The following is a 19299-nucleotide window of genomic DNA, read 5'->3' on the forward strand; positions in this document are numbered from 1 at the left end:
TTGTTCTGCAGGTGACACACACATGCAATCAGTCATTGCCTCAAAACTCCTGCAGTGGAAAATACTTGTGATGCAGTTTATTTGCTGTCCAAATCCACTATTATAAGAAATACATGCTTTCATTTTGACACAGGAGATTGCTGTGGGTTCTTCTTAAATAATACTTTCTGGCACAATGGCCTACTAAAGAAAAAAAACAAAACAAGAAGAGAGACATAAAATGCAGATGTGGCTGCTGAAGCCAAGCCTCAGCAGCGTTCTCTAAAATGCTGTATGAAGTTACATGAGTAGTATTGCAAAAGTAACCTTACAATGGTCCAGTACTATCAGAAAAAGAAAACCGTATTTAAGTTTCATGATTTAAGGGGGCGTGTGCACAGGGGTGGGGAGGAAAGAGCAGCAGATGGAGTCGATTACTGCCTAGTGGGATTGTATGCTTGAGGGAAAGGAAGGGCAGGACCAGCACAGGAGCCATCCAGCAGCAAGGGGGGAGATGCCAGCAGATGGCACTCGGATCTGCAGCACGACTCCAGGGCCTGCAGGCTGCTGCGCTGCAAACAGCTGTCTGCAAGCCCAGCAGCTCTCCTCTCCGGCACAGACGAGAGATTTGCGAGGCTGCAGCATTTCAGAGTGCCCAAGCGCTGCGGCACAGCGTGCGGGCAGCCACGCCGCAGCAGACCAGGAGAGGAGCGGAGGGGCATCCAGCGCAACCTACTATCTTTCACTCCCTGTCCACCTTCCACCTCGCCCCATAAGCAGCCTCAAAATGGGGGGGGGGGGAGGTGGAGAGAATACAGAGACTAGCTTCAGTGCAAATTTTAAGCAAGAGCTTAGAGAGAAATTGCAAGGCAGAGCAAATCTCAGTTACTGCACTCTGTTCGAAAAACCTCCAGTCTCCCTCCAACATCCGCAGGAGCCGGGGTGACTCTGACCTGCGTGACCACTGGAAATGCAGGTAGGCACTCATCTGTGCGGGGGACTGTCCTGCATGCACAGACCACTGCGTGCAGGTACAGTTAATATTTGCCTAAACTTTGTTTCCTCTTACTGCTTGCAGAGTTCACAGAATTCCTTAACAAATATGAGGAAACAGACCATTAAAAGCAAGTTGCTTAGTGCTTTCTAAAACATACATACTCTCTATACAAGCAAGTATCAAAAGCAGTAACTGAGCCATTAACACTTAATAAAAAACAAAAGCCTTTCTAAATCTATATCCCTATCCCCAGGCGGGGAAGATTGCAGCTGCTCACCAAGATACCAAGACTGAACCTTTTCTTTTCCAGCCCAGATGCTCTTGGCACTGCTGGGCTGAACCCGGAGCTTCTTTAGGGCTGCATCAATGAGAACCATGAGCTACTCAGGCACTAAGGAATTTGGGAATATATCCAAGAATTGGCAGGAGCCAGCTGCTGAACTGAGGGCTTTCCCAGGCTCTTGTGCTGAAAACAACACATCCAGACTCTTTTGTGCTCTAATGTGAGCACATTAAAGACTATGGGGGGGGGGGGAAATCCTGCTCTTCAGATAAAAGCTGGATTTTAGCTTTTTCCCTCTCCACACAGCTGGTTCCAACACTTTTCCCCCTAGTGCTGCACAGGCTCCCACTCCAGCAGCTGCTGTTCAGTTCATGCCCTTAGATGAGAACTTGCTTTCGCTCTCCTCCTCCCCTCCTGGCGGGCGCCGGGCTGGGACAGAGCTCGTCAGGGCTTCTCGTCCAAAGGGCTCGGGTCTCAGAGAGCGCCCGCTCCCACCGCCGCCGCTCCGGGCAGAGCTGGGAAAGCAGGGGCGAGAGCCACAGCTCCAGGGACCGACGTGGGAGGGCAGTCGGAGAGGAGGGGCGTCAGAAGCTGGGCTGCAGCCGCTTTGCCTCTGCTCCAAGCTCCCAGTGCAGCTTCATCCTCAGCCTTTGTGGCACAGACTCTCTTCTGCCACAAGAGCTCCTCCAACGGCGACCGCAGCTGCCAAACCTGCAGTTACGTCCTGGACGAGACAAATTCCCCGGAACCCTTTTTCCTGGCTCCTGGAAGAACCTGCGCAAGTCATCCTGCAAGGGACAAACAGCACCTGCGAGAGCTTGGAAGGATTATCCGAAAGAAAGAGCTCCCCAAAGCAAAGGCACAGAGCATCAGAAAACCCAAGCATTCAGCCTCTGGCCACCACCAACACAGACCCGTCCCACAGGGGTCAGGGCTACAGTAACCGGTCCCTGCCTTCCGGGCAGCCCGGCTCCATGGAGCAGCAAGACAACGACTTGGTGCTTTCCCTCGGAGCCAACACCCACAAGTGCAGCCTTAAGACTAACCAAACGGAGTCCACGCCATGCTGGTCAGGAGCAATGAGCAGCGGCCCCGAGGTGGTGATTGTACCAGTGCTTTTTGGGCTGATCTTCCTCCTGGGAATGGTGGGGAACACACTGGTGTTGGTTGTTTTAGGGCGCCTCCGGCCTGGGGGACGCCCATCACGCAGCGCCACCAATATCTTCATCCTGAACTTGAGCATTGCAGACTTTTCCTTTCTGCTCTTCTGCGTCCCTTTCCAGGCCACCATCTACTCCCTGCCAGAGTGGATCTTTGGTGCCTTCTTTTGCAAGTGGGTGCACTACTTGGCCATGGCGACAATGCTGGTCAGCATCTTTACTCTGGTGGCTATGTCCGTGGACAGGTACATCGCTGTGGTTCACGCCAAGCGTTCATCCTGCATCCGCAGCAAACGCAATGCTGCCCTCGGTGTGGGCGTCATTTGGCTGCTGTCTCTCCTCATTGCCATCCCTGTGGCTCAGCACCAGGCCCTTGTGAGTGGCCATCAGCAAGCACCCAACAGCTCCTTCTGCTGGGAGCACTGGACAGATGGTTCAACAGCCAAGCAGACATACAAGGTTACTATCTTGGTGGTGGGATACCTCCTGCCCCTGGCACTCATCACTTGCTGCTACGCCAAGGTGGGTGAAAGGGCTGTGAGTAGAGTTCAAACAGATGAAAAGGGTATCCTCAGACTCTTGGTGGCTCGGATTTACACACTGAGGCTACCCAACCAGCAAATAATAGATCCAATCCTTCTCATATCCCCTCTTGGGAGGAACTCCTTCTCTGGGGCAGGGGGAGAGAAGCAAATGAAAAAAAGGAGAGAAGGGGGGGGAACCAAATCAACCCACCTACCCAGCTCCCCCAAAGGATTGCAAATATTTCTATTCAGGCACAAATGACTGAACTGCTGCAAGCTCACCCCCAGCCTGCCACCTGAGTCCCCTAAAGACTCTTGTTTTTCCTGTCAGTTTGTCCTCTCTTGATAACAAATGTTTGTTCCTGTTAGGTTAAGAAGCCAGTGCTGGGAGAAACTGTGCAGTATGTACAGAAATTGCATTAAAAACAGCTCGCCCTGGTGTTGGGTTTGTTTTTTTTTTTGATACAAACCTCAGAAAACTTGCAAAAAGGTCTCAGCATCAGAGTTCTATTTGGCAAGGGATCTCTTTCTTTCTTCTTGTGGATTGCCGTCACTGAAGTTTTTGGTCTTGCCTTACCAATCTCAAGTGCGTTTGAGACTGACAGTAAGAGTATAAGTTGTATTGGCATACAGAGTAAGTTTTCGGTGAATTTTCAATTAATCCCGTGTTGTGCATTAGCTTGGAACTGCCAGGAAGCAGACTTCCAGGACAAGGCACTTATATTTAAGCTAAAAATCTCTAAGCCTCAGGTCTTGCTTGTCACAGGAGGATAAAACCAAGTACCCTGCATTGGAGGGCATAACTCCCATCACAGTAGCTCCAGCTGGTTTTGTGCCCTTCCTGCCCTTGGTGAGCACACTGGCAACCAGAAGGGGAGCCACATTTAATAGAGGCATTTTTGTTAATCAATTAGGGGTAATTAATTAGGTAATTTAGACTTTTAGCTCCAAAGGCCAAAGTATAATCATTGCCAAGTTACAGCCATGCCACAACCCGGTTCTGAAAGGTTTAATGTAAGTGTAGTTAACGGAGAATTTCCCAGCAGAAACTCATAAGTTTCTTATGACTCTCTGGATGCATTGAGAAGTTCAAATACTAACACATACCATTCAATTTCCCATTCAACATATTGTTCTTTTTTCTTTTTAAGGTTTTATATCATCTCCATACAAAAGTAAAGAACATTTCCAAGAAGTCAGAGAGATCAAAGAAGAAGGTAAATGTCTGTTTCATCTGTATATTGACTACAATGTAATAGGCACAGCAGGTCTCCAAAATAACTAATAGCTATTCAAGCTTCATTCACATACTGAAAGTGTCATTCATGTACTAGTTTTTCAGCTCAAGTTTCAGACTGAGGTTGAGTTTGTTATACCTTTATAGACACAGTACAAAACAACACCATTACTTAATTGCTATATTCATCCCTATATACATGCTTGCTGGACTGCCTTTTGACTTATTGCGCTATAATAGACTGCAAAAAGATCTAAGTTTTTTAGTACACCTCAGCAAGCAAAAAAGCAAAATGTGAAGAACCCTGGAACTGAAGTAACTTGGTTTTGCTGCAGTTTGCATTTAAGATCTTTACTAAGATTTTGTTCCAAGTGCGTGGTGGATTCAGGACCTGCTCAGCATTTTTGATTCCTTTGCCAGCCAAACCTCACAGTTATCCCTGCTCAAGCTCTCTGAAATCAGCAGAACTGGAAGTATTTGCTGAGGAAAACATTACGCATAGATTTTTTTTTTCCTTTTAAGAATAGAATAGAAATTCAGAATAAATAAATAAAAATTTAGAATAATTTACTTTTGAGTAATTAAGCCACAGTTAATAGAAGTTTTCAAGTAGCAAAACTCACCAACTTCAGTGACACTATACCAGATTTACCTGACATGAAAGCAGAAACTGTTATTCCAGCCAGTCACGTTTTAATTATTGTGTGCACAGCAATGAGCAAAGCCATAAATTATCTGGCTAGCCAAAGACAGCAGGCAATGGGGCACTATCATTAGTTGCTGATAGCGCAGCCTGGTCACAGCACGCTGGCGGCGCAGCGACCGCACACCCCAAGCGTGCATTGCTGTGATCCTTCCTATGAGCAAAACGAGGATCATTACAGCAAATGTGGCTATTCGATTGAAAAAGGACGCAAGACGTGGAAAGCATCGCAAGGCTTTGGTTTGGCTCCTGCAAAGCCAGACATGGGCCCCACAGTTGCAGTGAGCTGTGGAGGCGTCAAACCCTTACCCATCTCTGGGCACGACAGGCTGCAGCCAGGGATTATCCACCGGCGGCCGAGGACTCCCCTGCGGAGCCAAGTCACTCATGAGACGCAGGGTTCAAGACCCTAGATTTCAGCATGCTGCAGCTATCCTGCCTAACAACCTAATCCTGCACTTCTAGTGATTCCCAGGTCTCCAAAGAGAGCTGGGTAACAGAGGCAGAAAGATTATACTCCTAAACAAATCAGAACCACCTGTTGTTTGCCTCAGAGAGCAACCAGTCTTAGTAACTTAACATTTCATATGCAGCTATGGTACCACAGAAGAATTTACAGCGCTTATCAACATAGACATCTTCATGATCAACCTATTTAGGAAAAAGCACATGTATTTTAGAAAGATTAACTTTGCAATTCAGATGCTATGGTAATATTTCAAACAAAAGTCATGTTTTTTTTAATACTAAAATACTACTATCTTTCAGGTATATCCTCTGTAACATTGCTCTACACTTTTATGGTCTTGTCTGCAAGATGTGCTGCTTTTAGCTAATTTAGAGCTATTACAGAGAGTATTGCCAGTCTTTTATGCCAGTGAATCCCAAATAGATTTAACTACAGATCATATTTAGTTTCTGCTACTAGATTACATTCACTCACATACACTCAATTTTGTCGGTACAATACTTACGGGAGGCATGCATCGCTCCTTAACTGGTCACGCACCTACACTGCCTGTAAGGATAGAAGTCAACTGGAATTTGCAATATTACCTTGCAATGCAGAAAGGCTACAGAAGTTACCAATAATACACTATACACACACACACAATATTTCACTGACATATGAGTTACTTTCTCCTCCTCCTTGGAGGGCTTTCGATCATGTTTTCTGTGCTAAGTTGCTGAGTTCCCATAGTAAACAAAGCCTCACAATATCACTTCGCTTATCTGCTTGTTCCTGAACCTTATTGAGATTAATGTTATTAATCCAGCTCATCTAATTTCAAATAGCTTCCAATGTTTATTGGAATCGATTTGAATCAAATTGCCTTTTCTAAGGTAAAAAAATTACACAACAATTAGCTGCTATGTGCTGCCTGCTACAGGAGCACCACCACCAAACCTAGGTGAAACAAATTACACTGAAGGATGCCATGTTTTATCTTGCCTACTGAATTTCTGCTGAAATCTGGTACTGCAACAGATATACTGAGAGTTAAAACTTGAGCAACAAGGGTTTAATTTCTGGGCAGACAGCACAGACTACAAGCGGAAAGCACAGTCAGAAGCTGATGTGCCTAAGAGACACTGACACAGCCTGCCTTGACTCCAGCAGCTGCCACAAGAGGTGGCCAGAGACCTGTCGATGATTTTGTTCATTTAAACTATAGCAAATAAAGGGCTAAAAAGCACTATCCTTTGCTTAGGACAATTTCAAGACTTCACAAGTTTGCCAAGTTGCTTTAGGGGCCAAAAAAATCTACGAATCCCTAAACAATCTGCATGCTTTAAATCCCCCCCCTCCCCTTTCCTTACCTATATATGAATGGAATGCTACCAGTTGTCAAAAATTGCTAGTGACATCTTACCTGTAAAGCAGTAAGTTACAGAATATCATTTACGATGGTCTTTTTTTAGAATGTACCTCTGCATTATTTTCAGACATGACCTGTAGTTAGATGAAAAACAGCTCTCTGGTTTCTTCAGCTTTGGGTTTCCCAATTAGGTATGACTGAGAAAACTAATCTTAAAAGGTATCTTTGACTCAGCCTGTTCAAATAAGTTAATGGCAGAGCACTTCTCCCCCCACCCCAAGTATTTACCTGGCTGTAATTCTAGAGCCCTCAGTAGCAATTATTGTTCCTTCTGGCAGAGTTAGGGCTGGTTAAACAGGTAGTCTGTTCAGATGAAAGCAAATTCAAATACATCCTTCCTTATACACACATACACCTGTATGCATATATGTATATGCACATGTCATCTTCCATAGTTTGTCCCATTCAGCACTCTGTTCAGAAACTGCCCATCTAACCTTTTGGCAAGCCAGGCAGTCTCTTTAGTGTCCCTCCTCCAACTATTTTTTGATTTGACCACTTCTTTCAGCACTTTATAAGGAGTGTTTATTAGGTAGGCTGCAAACACACTCAATTTCTGCGTGTGCTTTCCAAGTATACTTGAAAGACATCATGTCAATCATTTAGAGCAGATCTTCTTAAGAACACTTCACGCTACAGCCTAATAGGAGATTTGTATGTGTGTGTCAGTTTTGTTAAATTAGCTTCCTTCATCTGTGCCTAATTGGTTTATTAGTGACAAGTACTTCTGTTTGTTTTTAATTCATAAAGTTCAGAGACACAGTGAACAGCTTTTGCTTATTTTGCTCCAAGATGTCTGACAAGTGAATCTTGCTCCATGTTTGAAAGGTTAATTTAGCATATACAGAATATTTAGCTTTATGAAATATTTGTGATTTCCGTGGCCAAACCCTAATTGTCTTGATCAGTCAAAAGAAAGCATAACATAGAAGCAAGATCTTTTAACGTGAGGTGATAAAGTTACCCGATTCGCATCTGCTAATTCACAATGTGCATCTTGACCACACCAAGATGGAAAACAGCACTATACTGGTACTAAAGAGTTCAGGTGGGAACTATGACTACGCAGATTCATCCTACTTCATTCCTATAATTTCAAGAAAGTAGGACACGAGCTGTTCTCCTCCTCCCATCCAAAACAGAATGCCTTCTGTTTTGTTTTTAAGATCAAGCAGTAAGTTTTGCGAACAGCTATTTGCACAGATCTTGCTACCTATGGCTGGGCTAAATATATGAGTAAAAGTTTCAAAAGAATAAAATTTCAAGCCTAGGGTCCTTGTTGATCAAGAGTTGCCAGTGAAATGGTCACCTGCATCACCACTGCAAATGATTTGTCTTGCCATGAGCTTCCATGGGTTTGCCGATCAGAATTCCAGAAAATACAACACTTGGCCTGTTTTGCGCTATACAGCCTCTTCAAGGTCAGAAGACTTCAAAATTAAAAACACAGTTTATAGAAAAAGCAGGGTTTAGGAAAGACTTCTTGGGACAGCATTCCAGATGGTGGCTGAAAACCCAGCATCATTGTTACTGTCCATTACAGACTGCTTAAAAAAAAACAAAAACATCCCCCCCCCCCACACACACACAACACATCCACCCAGCACCCTCAGGATTGCATAAGATTTTGAGGAATGGCATGATTAGGGATCTGGGATCTATAGCTTTCATTGACCTTGTTGGAGTCTTGATATGTTACCAGCCCTTCTACCCCCAAATCCTGGAAGCACTGATAGTAGACTGAAAAGGCATCAACCTAATTCACATGGTTAGAGTCACTGAACACAGAAATGCATGTGTAGGAAAGTATTACAGGGACAAGTCCGAAGTGAAGCCACCTGAAAGGTCAGAGAAGACCTGATATTTGGTCTGCTATAGAGGCATCCTATGAAACTCAGATCCGTATGCAAATCTGGATAAGGCCAGCATTTACAGAAGAGAGAGACACCGCTAGATGTAGACCTAGGGTTGCTTCTGAAGAGATAATAATAGCATGGCCATGTTAACAGTCCCAGTACTGTGCCAGCATACACCAGACTTTCCTAGTTGCATTGCTGCAGCAGATTAGAAGACAGACACATAATACTGGATTTAATTCCCTCTGAACACATGGAGTATATTAACAGAGCCCAGATCCTTGGTACTGTAGTTCAACCTCTCCCTTTAAAGGTCACATCATAACAGTCATCTGCGAGGACCCAGAGAGCTCAGACAGCCCTCCCCTACAACCCCTGAGAGTCAGTGCCCAAATACATGCTAAGTAGAACAAGTTTGTCTTTAATAGTCCTAGGGATGATGTACAACCCTCCAGGCTTCTGTACATCACAAAGAAAACAAACAGGTTTGTGCTTGGGATGCTGTTTGTAAGCTTTTAAATTACAGCAAGATTATGTTCAAACTACTGCACCTTTTTCAATTTGTGTATACTTGAAAGCTTTCAAAAATTTCACTTGCACGAAGGTTGATACGTCCCGACTTCATATTCTGCTATCAAAAGAGTTTCACCTTTAATTCAGATTCCTACTTGGCACATATTTTATATATGCTTGCAATTTATAATGTCAGTGCTGGACATCTTCAATTTAATATGCTTTTCTAGTTATATGTAATATCTATGCATTAGATCAAGGCAGAAGTTTAATACTTTTACAAGTTTAGACTGAAAATACACATGAAGAACCAATCTAGATTGTGCTTGCAGCAGCAGAAAAGAGGCATAAGTGTCAGCCTGCCCATTTAATTCCATGCCAGCTGCACAAGCTCGCCAGCCTTAAAATGGAGATGGCGTGATGCTGAAGACTACCCTTTGCAATTTTGGATAATTGTTTGTTGAGGCAGGCCAGCAAGACCACGCAATAAGAAATCCCATGCACCTCTCTACCCCAAACATACCTTATTTCAGTTATTTCTTTTCTGCATTAGGCAGAATACAGTAAGTCTGTAATTTGACTCCAAGGAAAATCTAACAACTTCCTACCTGACAGTGTTGAAAAGTGTTTCATAAAAGCCAAGCCCTAGGAACTCTGAACATACATTTGCAATAAATAAGACACTCTAATAATGGAAATGAATGCAAACCAAGGTCTATTCTGATCATGAAATGGTCCTGTGGTGTCTTGCTGGCCTCTGGAACACACCAGGGTTCTTCACTGTTTACTTAGTTTTGCCCTGTACATTTTTAAAGGACAAACAAGCATCGCAAACCTAACAAACCAAAATGCCTTTTTAAGTTTAAAAAAGGGTCCGAGAATGCAAATTTCACAGCTATTTTGCACCAGCTTTCTCAATGTGACTTGCTTGAACTGTCCTGGTCTCTGCATACCTACTGACCTCCTTTTGCTCAAAAAGTCAGACTTGCACCCCCACCCTGCATCTTTACCCCACATATCAGGATGCTGCAGCTATTATTTATTTCATATTCAGTTTAGGTACAATAAGTGCTTTTGTTCTGTTTTGGTGTTACATCTAGATTCTGTTGCAAAGCTTATGATCTGCTCTTCCAGTCTCCTTTAACTCACATGGTATCAGTTAAAAAAGATAAGAAATACACTGGTTCAGACAGGATGCCCAGCTAGCTCAGCACCCCATTTTCAGTGGCTGTCATTAGATCCTTACAGAGGAATAACCAAGGAAACAGGGCAAGGACATGCCATACTTCTCCCAAGTATTCTCCCAGCTAGCAACTATTTTCCGAGTTTGTTTTTAAGTAACTTTCATTGGATTTCTCTTTCAAGTGTCTGCCCATGGATTGCGAGGAGACAGTCAAAGCTTTTGTAGGTGAGAGGTTCTGCGGGTTAAGCACTGCTTTAGTAGATTCGAACCTGCTTCCTACTAGCATCACTTCTTATATGAAAAGAGACAGTGGACAGTCAACCCATGGTCACTCTTTCCATCTCGCAGCTCTGTAGGTCTCCTTCCCTCCCACCCCGAGTGTCTTTTCTAGACTGAGGAGTCCCAGCAACTGTATGCAACTTGAAAGCTGCAACTGTATTTGCTTCCTTTTATGCTGAACTACTTTGACTTCACACAAGTGGAAGGTTTCTGTACAGCCTTAAGTATGTATTGCGATATTCAAGGCTTCAGCACTTGAACAGCAATAAATACAGCAAAGGAGCATGGGAGGTCCTGGGATCCTTCTAGCAACAAATATTAATCAGAAGTGAAACCCTGCAAGTTGTTTTGCTAACAATAACCTAGAGTAGCAGGATTAGAGAGCATCATTACCAATTAGTAGATAATAGAAGTGTCATAATGCTTGTAAGCATTTATGAATACAAAGTGGATGAATATTAAGAGCATCAGCAGAGGAGATTAGAGGCATAATCACAGAATTGGAGAAGTGTGCAGAGCAGCAGTCAGAACACCACCAGCAAGCTCCCAGGAAAGGAAGAGTCCATCTCAGCATGCAGTGCAAGTAGACAAGATGAACAGACAACCCACTGCAAATTTATTTGTTTTTATCCCTCGTCTTTTTCATGACAGCCATCTCTGATGGCAGGAAAGGAAGTCATTTCCCCCCCGCCGCCACCTCCACTGCCACCTCCTCCTCTCACCAGTGTGGCTTTCAGATTGCTAAAGAGCAGCTCATTCCAATATGTGCCCATGTGTAATAACAAGGGGAGGAAAGACCAAAGGGTACCAAAGTGCTTCTTAAGAAAGAAAGATCATTTCATTATGGGCTCAGTTGAAGCAAAAGAAACTACTTCCCTATATTTAAGTTGGTTAAGGATAGGCACAGTCTTTTTGGAATCAGCTGTTCAAAACCAGAAACATGCTTATAGTTCAGTGCTAAATGTGTAAGGAGTCCAGAACACACTTTGGGACCTTTCAGATGTTAGAGCTTTATGGACAAAAAGGAAGAGGATTTTCACAAATGCGAGAGTCAGATTTGACTGTGGGAGTCAGTCAAATCCGACAGTGGGAGTCAGATTTGTGAGTAAGGGAGAGAAGAACATGACACCATGAAAGAAATAAGAAGCTGACAGCTTCTGCACTGCACATTGGCTTAAAGAGAAACTCTGAGCAAAGGAATGCTATTGACCGATTTCTGTGCTCAGAAAACAGAGGCTCCCAGAATCAAGGGCCACAAACACCGTTTTCCTTCGGAGAAGCTGGTAAGAGCCTCCAGCAGTGCAGTGCTGCAGCATGCCGAGCCACACGTCCTCCCTGGGCACTGACACAGTGTACCTGCAACATCTAAAACCGAAAGTTTAGAGCAGCATTGCTCATTATATTTTTGCCACAACTTCGCTGCTGTAGAAGTCCATTATACAGCCAAGGCAGAAGCTCTGTAGTTTCTACAAATCCAAGTCTGCGGCAATCAAAACACATACCAACTGTCTCTCAAACTTTAAGGAAAAGGAGATGCAAGTTAGAGACAAATGTAACAGGAGAAATAAATTCACCAATAAATCACCTGATCAGATAGCCTTCATATTAAAAGTCAAGAGAAAAGCCATGGCTGACACACAGTTGCTGAGGAAGCATGGTACGGTGTGAAGCAGCAGCAATAATTTTGTCTTTGGAGTCACAGCAGTACATTTATAGAAACTAACTTAGGGGAGTGAGGGCAACAAAGACTCAAAGTCCAAAACAAATTCATTGCATCTCCTGTCCTCCCAAACAGTAGTAATAAAGGAAGGGTCCGTTGTTATTTACTAATAAGACAGTGCAGAAGAGCAGGTACAGGCTTCTTTGTACTTCTTCCTTCAGTGGAAGGAAAGGGAAGGGAAGAAGAAGAAGAAAGAAAAAACAAAAAGCAGTTGTTGCACTAATAAGCCCAGTTTTTCTGCAAACTAGTGAGAAGGTTTTGTTTTAATAAAAGCCTTACTGAATATTCCTTCCCATTTCTGTTTGACTGAGGCATGCAGTACAAACAGATGGTCTGATCAGCTCCAAGAAAAGGTATGCTAATAATAAACAAACCAATGGAATATTCAGAGGGCTTGATTCATTAGGGGACAACCCTCATTCTGCCCTTGACAAGTTGCCTGACAAGTTGAGGCAACTTCATTAGAAATTTATCAAGAGTAACAGCTCCAAACACATTTAATTAAATGCTAAAGACTTCATCATCCTTGAGAATGAGGTATCTCCCATAAAAAGCATCTTTAAACATCTTCCCCATTGCTTATTGCAGGGCAGGTGAAGACTGAAAGCAAGAAATAGTTTGTCCAGGGCTGAAGATCAAAGGAGAAAACAGACATAGAAAAGCAGAAGAGCTAGAGGTGACAGCCAAATCACCTGGAAAGATGCCAAAGGAATGTGCAAGTAAATGCTAGGCAGCCTGTGCATGGAAGAAACAATAAGGGAGAAGCTCATCTATTTATCTGACAAACAAAGATAAAAAAAGATAAATATATATTTATTTATGACTGCTAGTCTATTCCCTGCTCTGCCATTGATTCACTGTATACCTTCCAAGCATGCCTGCTTTGTCTGCACAACAAATAATGCGCTGCTAGCTCCTTTTGTGGTGCTGCTTGGGAGATTTCTAGGTGTGCAAAATATTAATTGCCTCCCTTTAGAATAAGAGACAGTCAGATAATTCACTAATGCCTGTTACACACTTCTATTACACCCCCACTGAAACTTCAGAGATGAACCAGAAGTCTAGCGTTACTGTTGGTTTAGCTGTGCCCAGTCAATCTGTTAACTGTGCAAGTTGTCACAGTCCACTAACGAACTCGAGCAGCACACAAGCTATTCGGATCACTCCCCAACCACTAGTCAGAGGCTACATTAGCATTAGTTTCAGCTTCAGAAAAACTTCCATGTTAAAAGCCAGAAGCAATATTTTGTTTCAGTTTCTTCTATCTTAACTAGATATTTCTGAACTTGGAAAGAATAGACTGAAGAAACATGTTTTGGAAATGGAACTTGTGTCACAAATCCCATATATTATTGCTCTAGTATTACCTATGTTTCCACCTGTAAAATCCCAGATAGCTGGACCTCAGGAACAGCTTTGTGCTAATACATAGCAACTGCAAATCCACTTTTTAATACCAGCTCTATGCCGAATGTGTGGTTCGTTATTTCACAATAAAAGAAAAAAAGACCCTGGGTATATATCCCTTATTCAAAAGAAGCCTTCAGTGCTTGTAGCCCCCTAATTTAAGCAGAAGGATGCTATGAAAGGTTGCCTTGGTAACAAGCCTAAGCTACCTAACACTGGCAGAGGAGGAAAAAAGTGGCACTATTATTGCTGGTGAGAGATAAGAATGGAACCTGTTTATTAGTATTTCTTTAGTACCCATCATAGCACAGTAGGGAAGCTAGTCCCCACAACACCACTACTTCTGTCTTTCAGTCCCATCAATTTCTGACCATACCAGTACATTATTAAGGATATCACCCGATTCCCAGTGGAGTCAGTTTTAGGAAGTTGGGGAGAAGAGGTTGTTCACTCACACAGTAACATGCTTAGTCACCTTGCATCAGGCAGGTCTTCTGGTCTGTGAACCATACGTGGGATGCACTCGGAGTATGCCAGGTACAGGATGAACACACAGGTTATTGCCTTTCAAAATTAATACAAGCTTACTCAAGAGGCTTATTTGACAGAAATCCCTGTGTGTTTATTTTTCTTGTATTGTAGACAGATGCTTTCTCTTATCCGCACAGAAATCTTGATCTGATGCAATAGCATCTTTCTCAAGGTGTTAACAGACAGCTCCTGCAGCTTCTGCCGGCCCGTTTAGTTCTTAATGCACACTTAAAACAAACTAAGGTGGTACTTCTAGCTCAATAATTATCTTATTACAAGAGATCATTGGTGTAGGCCATATGCAAGCATAGTAAAGATGGTGCCCATCCCACAGAGGGAAAACCCCTCTTCATAATGCCATTGATTTTTCTGTGTGGTTAAACACCAGGAAGATAAAACAGTTTCCAGGTAAAGCACCTTTAGCCCACACTACTACTGTCATAGCAAGCAGAATACACTTTAAGCATTTTAGTGCAATTCATTCTGAAAAAAGACCAGACAAAATGTTTATTTCAAACAATAATTATAATTCTACTGTGCCCTCATGTTCAGCAGGTTTTAATAACCATACTTGGGAAGGTCACAACAATACAAAGGACCTGATCTAACTGCAGTTGTCTAGATGAAGTAGGCCCTAGTCAGAGATTTAATAAAGAGCTATTTCTGAACACAAATGTAACAGCTTCATGGAGCTGCAAGTGGCTTTTAGAGTATTTTATAATTAAAAAAAAAAAAACCACCACACACACACAAACACAAGAGAGTTTTAAAGTTCTAAACAATTGTAGAAAACTTCAAGAGCATCATAGAGCTATTACTGAAGTGAAACAGAAGAACCTGGAAGACAAATGGATTTCCTGCCTTTTCACCCTGTATCTCAAAGCCCCCCCCCCCCCCCAATCTCCTGGAACAAGCCAGTTTACGAATGTTTCAGACATATTTGTAAGAATTTAAGCAGCATCTCCCACAGGTGCTCATGTATGTGAATGCAAACAGGTTTTGGATATGATCTCAGATGCTCTGCACCAAGATCTAACTACCTTGTATTCTTTCTGCTCTGAAGTGACGCAGCTCTGCTTCTCCCTGGAGCACGCCGTCATTATTTCCAGAACATGACCTCGGTAGCTAGCCTGCACCACAAATGCCTCCCATTAGTCAGTGTACATTCACAAACACTAGACCTGTTTCATTGATATGGGAAGATGGGAAAAGCCCTCACTGAAGTAAAGACTCCATGTGAGTGAAACTTTATAAGATACCGGAAGAGCCACTGACAAGGGACAAATTGAGAATGTTCTGAGGAGAAAATATTTTAATTTTACTACTGTCTTTTGAGACACCACAGAATCCATCTAAGACACAGTCCCTTAGGAAACCAGGCTTCACATTAGTTCTGCTACTCAAAGAATAACTTCCGTATTTTCCCCATATTACATTTCAAACAAGACCAAGCACATGTGATAGAGGGGCAAACTTACTAAAACATGGTGCAGTTTCTATTGCGCCCAAAGCCAACAAGAGCACCAGGGAGCAGCAAAGCCTGATGAACTGCCCTCCCGGTTTAATGGGAGCCCACAGGTGCCCGGCCTCAGCCCAGCTCTATCGAGCCACCTGAGCCCTACGGAAATACTGACTGGGAGTCATGCTCAACTTGGCAAGTCGTGCCAACCGTGCAATGCTGCAGAAAAGCCGCAGAACACGGAGGTTTTGCAGTGGCTGTTATATTAGTTGTATTTTAGCTGGGGGGGGGGGGGAAGGGGGGGAGAAAAAAAGAAAAAAGAAAAAAGTTTTCCCTTCTCCTTAAAAAGGTTCCAAATTAAGTAGCTTTGGTTTGTTGAAAGATGTATGCAAGCTTGACTCTTTGTAATTTCTATTTATATATTTTAACATAACAGGTATGGAGGGCTAGAGAGTGATTTAAAATACTAGAGATTAAATCCTGTGGCATTTCTCTAGCAGGCAAAACAACTGCTAGATGCAGCCATTATAACCAGTGATTAAATGAGTTTTTGTTCACTAGAAAATTACCTCTCCTCTAGGAAAGTAATTATGTGTCATTCACGTGACATCAGGGAAGCGAATTATTGATAAGTGCTGAGCTAGACTAGTAAAGCTGTAAACCTTCAGCTGAAATAAAATCTAAGGCTTCATCGATCAGACTTTGACTTCATTGCTTTTCTGCTGCTTGTACAGCAGTTCACATTCTCCTTATAAGAAGGATGGCTGCATATTCACAAATTGTTATATTCATTCAAATGACAAAATAGAAATACTAAACACTTACCGCTCCTTCACCTTAAGCTGAAGGGATGCGTGTGAAAAACACACATCTTGCTGTGAATGAGGGGAGGGAAGTCATGCCTTTCCTGTGCATCAGCTACTGCATCCCAAGAAGGAGGGATTAAAGAGGCGAGAAGATGCTCACCTTCCTTCTCACTGTTTTTGAGAGCTCCCAAAGCCAGGTGGAAGTAGCCCTGCAAAAACATGGGGAAGAGCACCACAGGGCCCCAGCCCTACAGCCCCTCGGGGGCCAGGCTGGGCCTGCCAGCAGGGCTCAGCAACTTCAGAGTCCTGCTAGGTAGAAAACAAGAGAAAAGCAACACCCCTATGCTGCTTAAACTTGAAAGGTGAGGTCCCTTTCTTGAGGGCCTCAGGGTCTTATAGAAGGGAAGCTGAAGTGACTTACAGTTTGATTCATCTCACTGTAACTTGTGGTCAATAAAAGTTATCCTTCATCCTCTCCAAAGGCTACCAGGGAAAGAAAAATAAAGACACACTTTTGTTGCTAGACAGTCCCATAACTATATCAGGTTGAGGAATTTTTTACTCAAGAAAGAAAACACCTTTTCAAGAAGGGACAAGTTATTTCTTGACATACACCCTTCCAATCCCCAGAACACAAGCTTTACAGCAATACTCACAGCAAAAGGCTTTATCCACATTGGTCAGTGTTTCCCTCTTGAGGAACAACAGGCAGCCTGGGCTCAATACACAGAAACACCAGCACCCCAGCTTCACGGGGAGGCCCTGCCTGTCCAGATTCCTCAGCCCCAGCCCTTCTCCTCCAACTACACCAGCAAGAACAGCAAAAACCAAAGAAACACCCTACTAAACTTCACATTAAAATAAGTAAAACAGCTCATACTACCCAACTTTCTTCCAGACTGCATCTCTCCACACAGCCCACCACCACCGGCTTAATGAGGAGGCCCCTCAGCCCTCATTAACCTCCCTGGCTGCAGCTGTGTGGGGCATCACGCCTGGGGCCAGCTGGCCGCTTGCCAGGGCTGCTTCCAGGCCCCTCGCGTTAAACTTAACAGGTGACTTTAAACACTGCTGTTCTGAGAAAACATCACCTCAGTTCCCCATCCACATAGTGCTCCGGGGCTCCCAAGCGTGGGGATGCGGCAGGGGGAGGGCGAATTTCAGTGTCCCATAGCGGCCAGCCTCGCTGCTGGGGCAGCCCACCATGAGCGCACGGCCCTGCAAAGCGCCTGCCGTCTTAGAGGCAAGGCCAACCTCTCTGCAGTAATTGCCTGACTAGGAATATATTCTGTGGAAATTTCTAAGGAAGAGCATTTAATATTTAAAAAAAAGCCCTCTGTGCATTGTTTGCTTGGTCTCTTCCAAAAAGGGAAACTCCTGGAGAAATCTCTCTCCTCAGACATACACGGAGGCCAGTCTTCATTACTGCTCTTTCCACAAAGCCAAAGATTGTTTTTCCCTGCAGTTATTTCCAATAGCCCTAATGTTCCTCAGCCTCCTCATGTTGTTTCTGCTCTTCTATATAACGTGGTTAGCATTATTGCTATATCCTCTGTACTGTTTGAGGTTTTATGGGCACTAACTCCATCACCTGTAGAATTAGTTGTCTGAGCCAAAACCAGGAAAGCCTGGTTTTCCAGGGAGGAGAGTAGTTTTTTAGTGTCCTTTTTCATATGGTCATAATTTGTCCACCTGGCAGTGGCCAGTGTTGCCCAGGTCATGTTGCCTTCATTACCAAAAGAGGAAGCCAAATTCCTTCTTACCGCAGACTCATTTAAGTGCTGCAGCCATTTAACGCATAATCTTGTCTTTTACAGACAGCCCAGACGGTGCTGCTTGTGGTTGCTGTGTTCCTGCTCTCCTGGCTGCCCCACCACATCATCACTATGTGGGCAGAGTTTGGGCAGTTTCCCCTAAACAACATCTCCTTCACCTTTCGCATCATCTCTCATTGCTTGGCCTACGGGAACTCTTGCATCAACCCGATCATTTACGCCTTCCTCTCGGAAAACTTCCGCAAGGCCTGCCGGCAAGTCTTCGCCTGCAAATTCTTCTTGCCGCCAGTTCCCGCTGAGAAGCTGGTGAGAATACGCATGGAGAACTTCTCCACCACGCACTCGACAACTAATGTGTAAAGCAGGCTCACAAGTGGAAATACATTTGAGGAAGAAGTAGGGGGAAAGGGGGATATCTGTAGAAAAGTTATACAGGTGCGCTTCATGGAGCAGTGTCTGCAAGAACATGGACGCTGTCAGGTTTCCAGAGTCGTAGGAGGCATTTCTCCAGCTGGCTGTTAGGACACTTCACACAGCTTGTCTGATGGCACCAGGCTACAAACATCAGAAATACCTGAATGTCCTGCAGTGCACATGAGGACAAGCTCTTACACAGCTGTAGTTATGCCCATGCAGGCTGAGCTATGGGCTCACACAGCAGGTAGAGTATGGACAGACAAGAAGACGGCAGCTCATTATGTTTAAACACTCATTAGGATGTGGACTATGAGTGGCACAACATTTAGAGAGCACAGATACAGCAGTTTGGGAAAAGTCTATTCACCAAGTCTTTGAATATGTCTTTGTTTCTTAAAAGTGCTCGGAGTTTTACCGCATGTGATCTACATTTACTTTTAGCTCAATACCTTTGATGGGGTCCCTAACCTTTTTTAGGGCTTCGCTATAGTGTTCACCCATCGGGTAGTAAAAGCTTTCACGTGACATACCTGTCAGTGATGTGGATGTCTGCATTTGATGGTTCTGTATCAGCTTATGTACTTCAGGGT

General features: G+C 43.7%; 1 protein-coding gene across 1 annotated transcript; it reads left to right on the forward strand.

Annotated features, from left to right (window-relative positions):
* Nucleotides 1–2215: 2215 nt before the first annotated feature.
* On the forward strand, nucleotides 2216–18652 carry LOC106483360 (galanin receptor type 1-like). The gene is made up of 3 exons (XM_013941266.2): nucleotides 2216–2941; nucleotides 4095–4160; nucleotides 18335–18652. Exons 1-3 carry the CDS (start codon nucleotides 2234–2236, stop codon nucleotides 18650–18652), a joined length of 1092 nt encoding a protein of 363 aa, XP_013796720.2. The 5' UTR covers nucleotides 2216–2233.
* The last annotated feature ends 647 nt before the right edge of the window (nucleotides 18653–19299 follow it).

The sequence above is a fragment of the Apteryx mantelli genome, chromosome 10 (genome assembly GCF_036417845.1).
Source record: "Apteryx mantelli isolate bAptMan1 chromosome 10, bAptMan1.hap1, whole genome shotgun sequence".
NCBI classification, from domain to species: Eukaryota; Metazoa; Chordata; class Aves; order Apterygiformes; family Apterygidae; genus Apteryx; species Apteryx mantelli.

Bases quoted from the DNA above. Each gene is read 5' to 3' on its own strand.
- LOC106483360 (XM_013941266.2), top strand. From the start codon at position 2,234: ATGGAGCAGCAAGACAACGACTTGGTGCTTTCCCTCGGAGCCAACACC. The intron at 2,942-4,094 runs GTGGGTGAAAGG...TTTCTTTTTAAG, and splicing joins TCACTTGCTGCTACGCCAAG to GTTTTATATCATCTCCATAC. The intron at 4,161-18,334 runs GTAAATGTCTGT...TGTCTTTTACAG, and splicing joins CAGAGAGATCAAAGAAGAAG to ACAGCCCAGACGGTGCTGCT.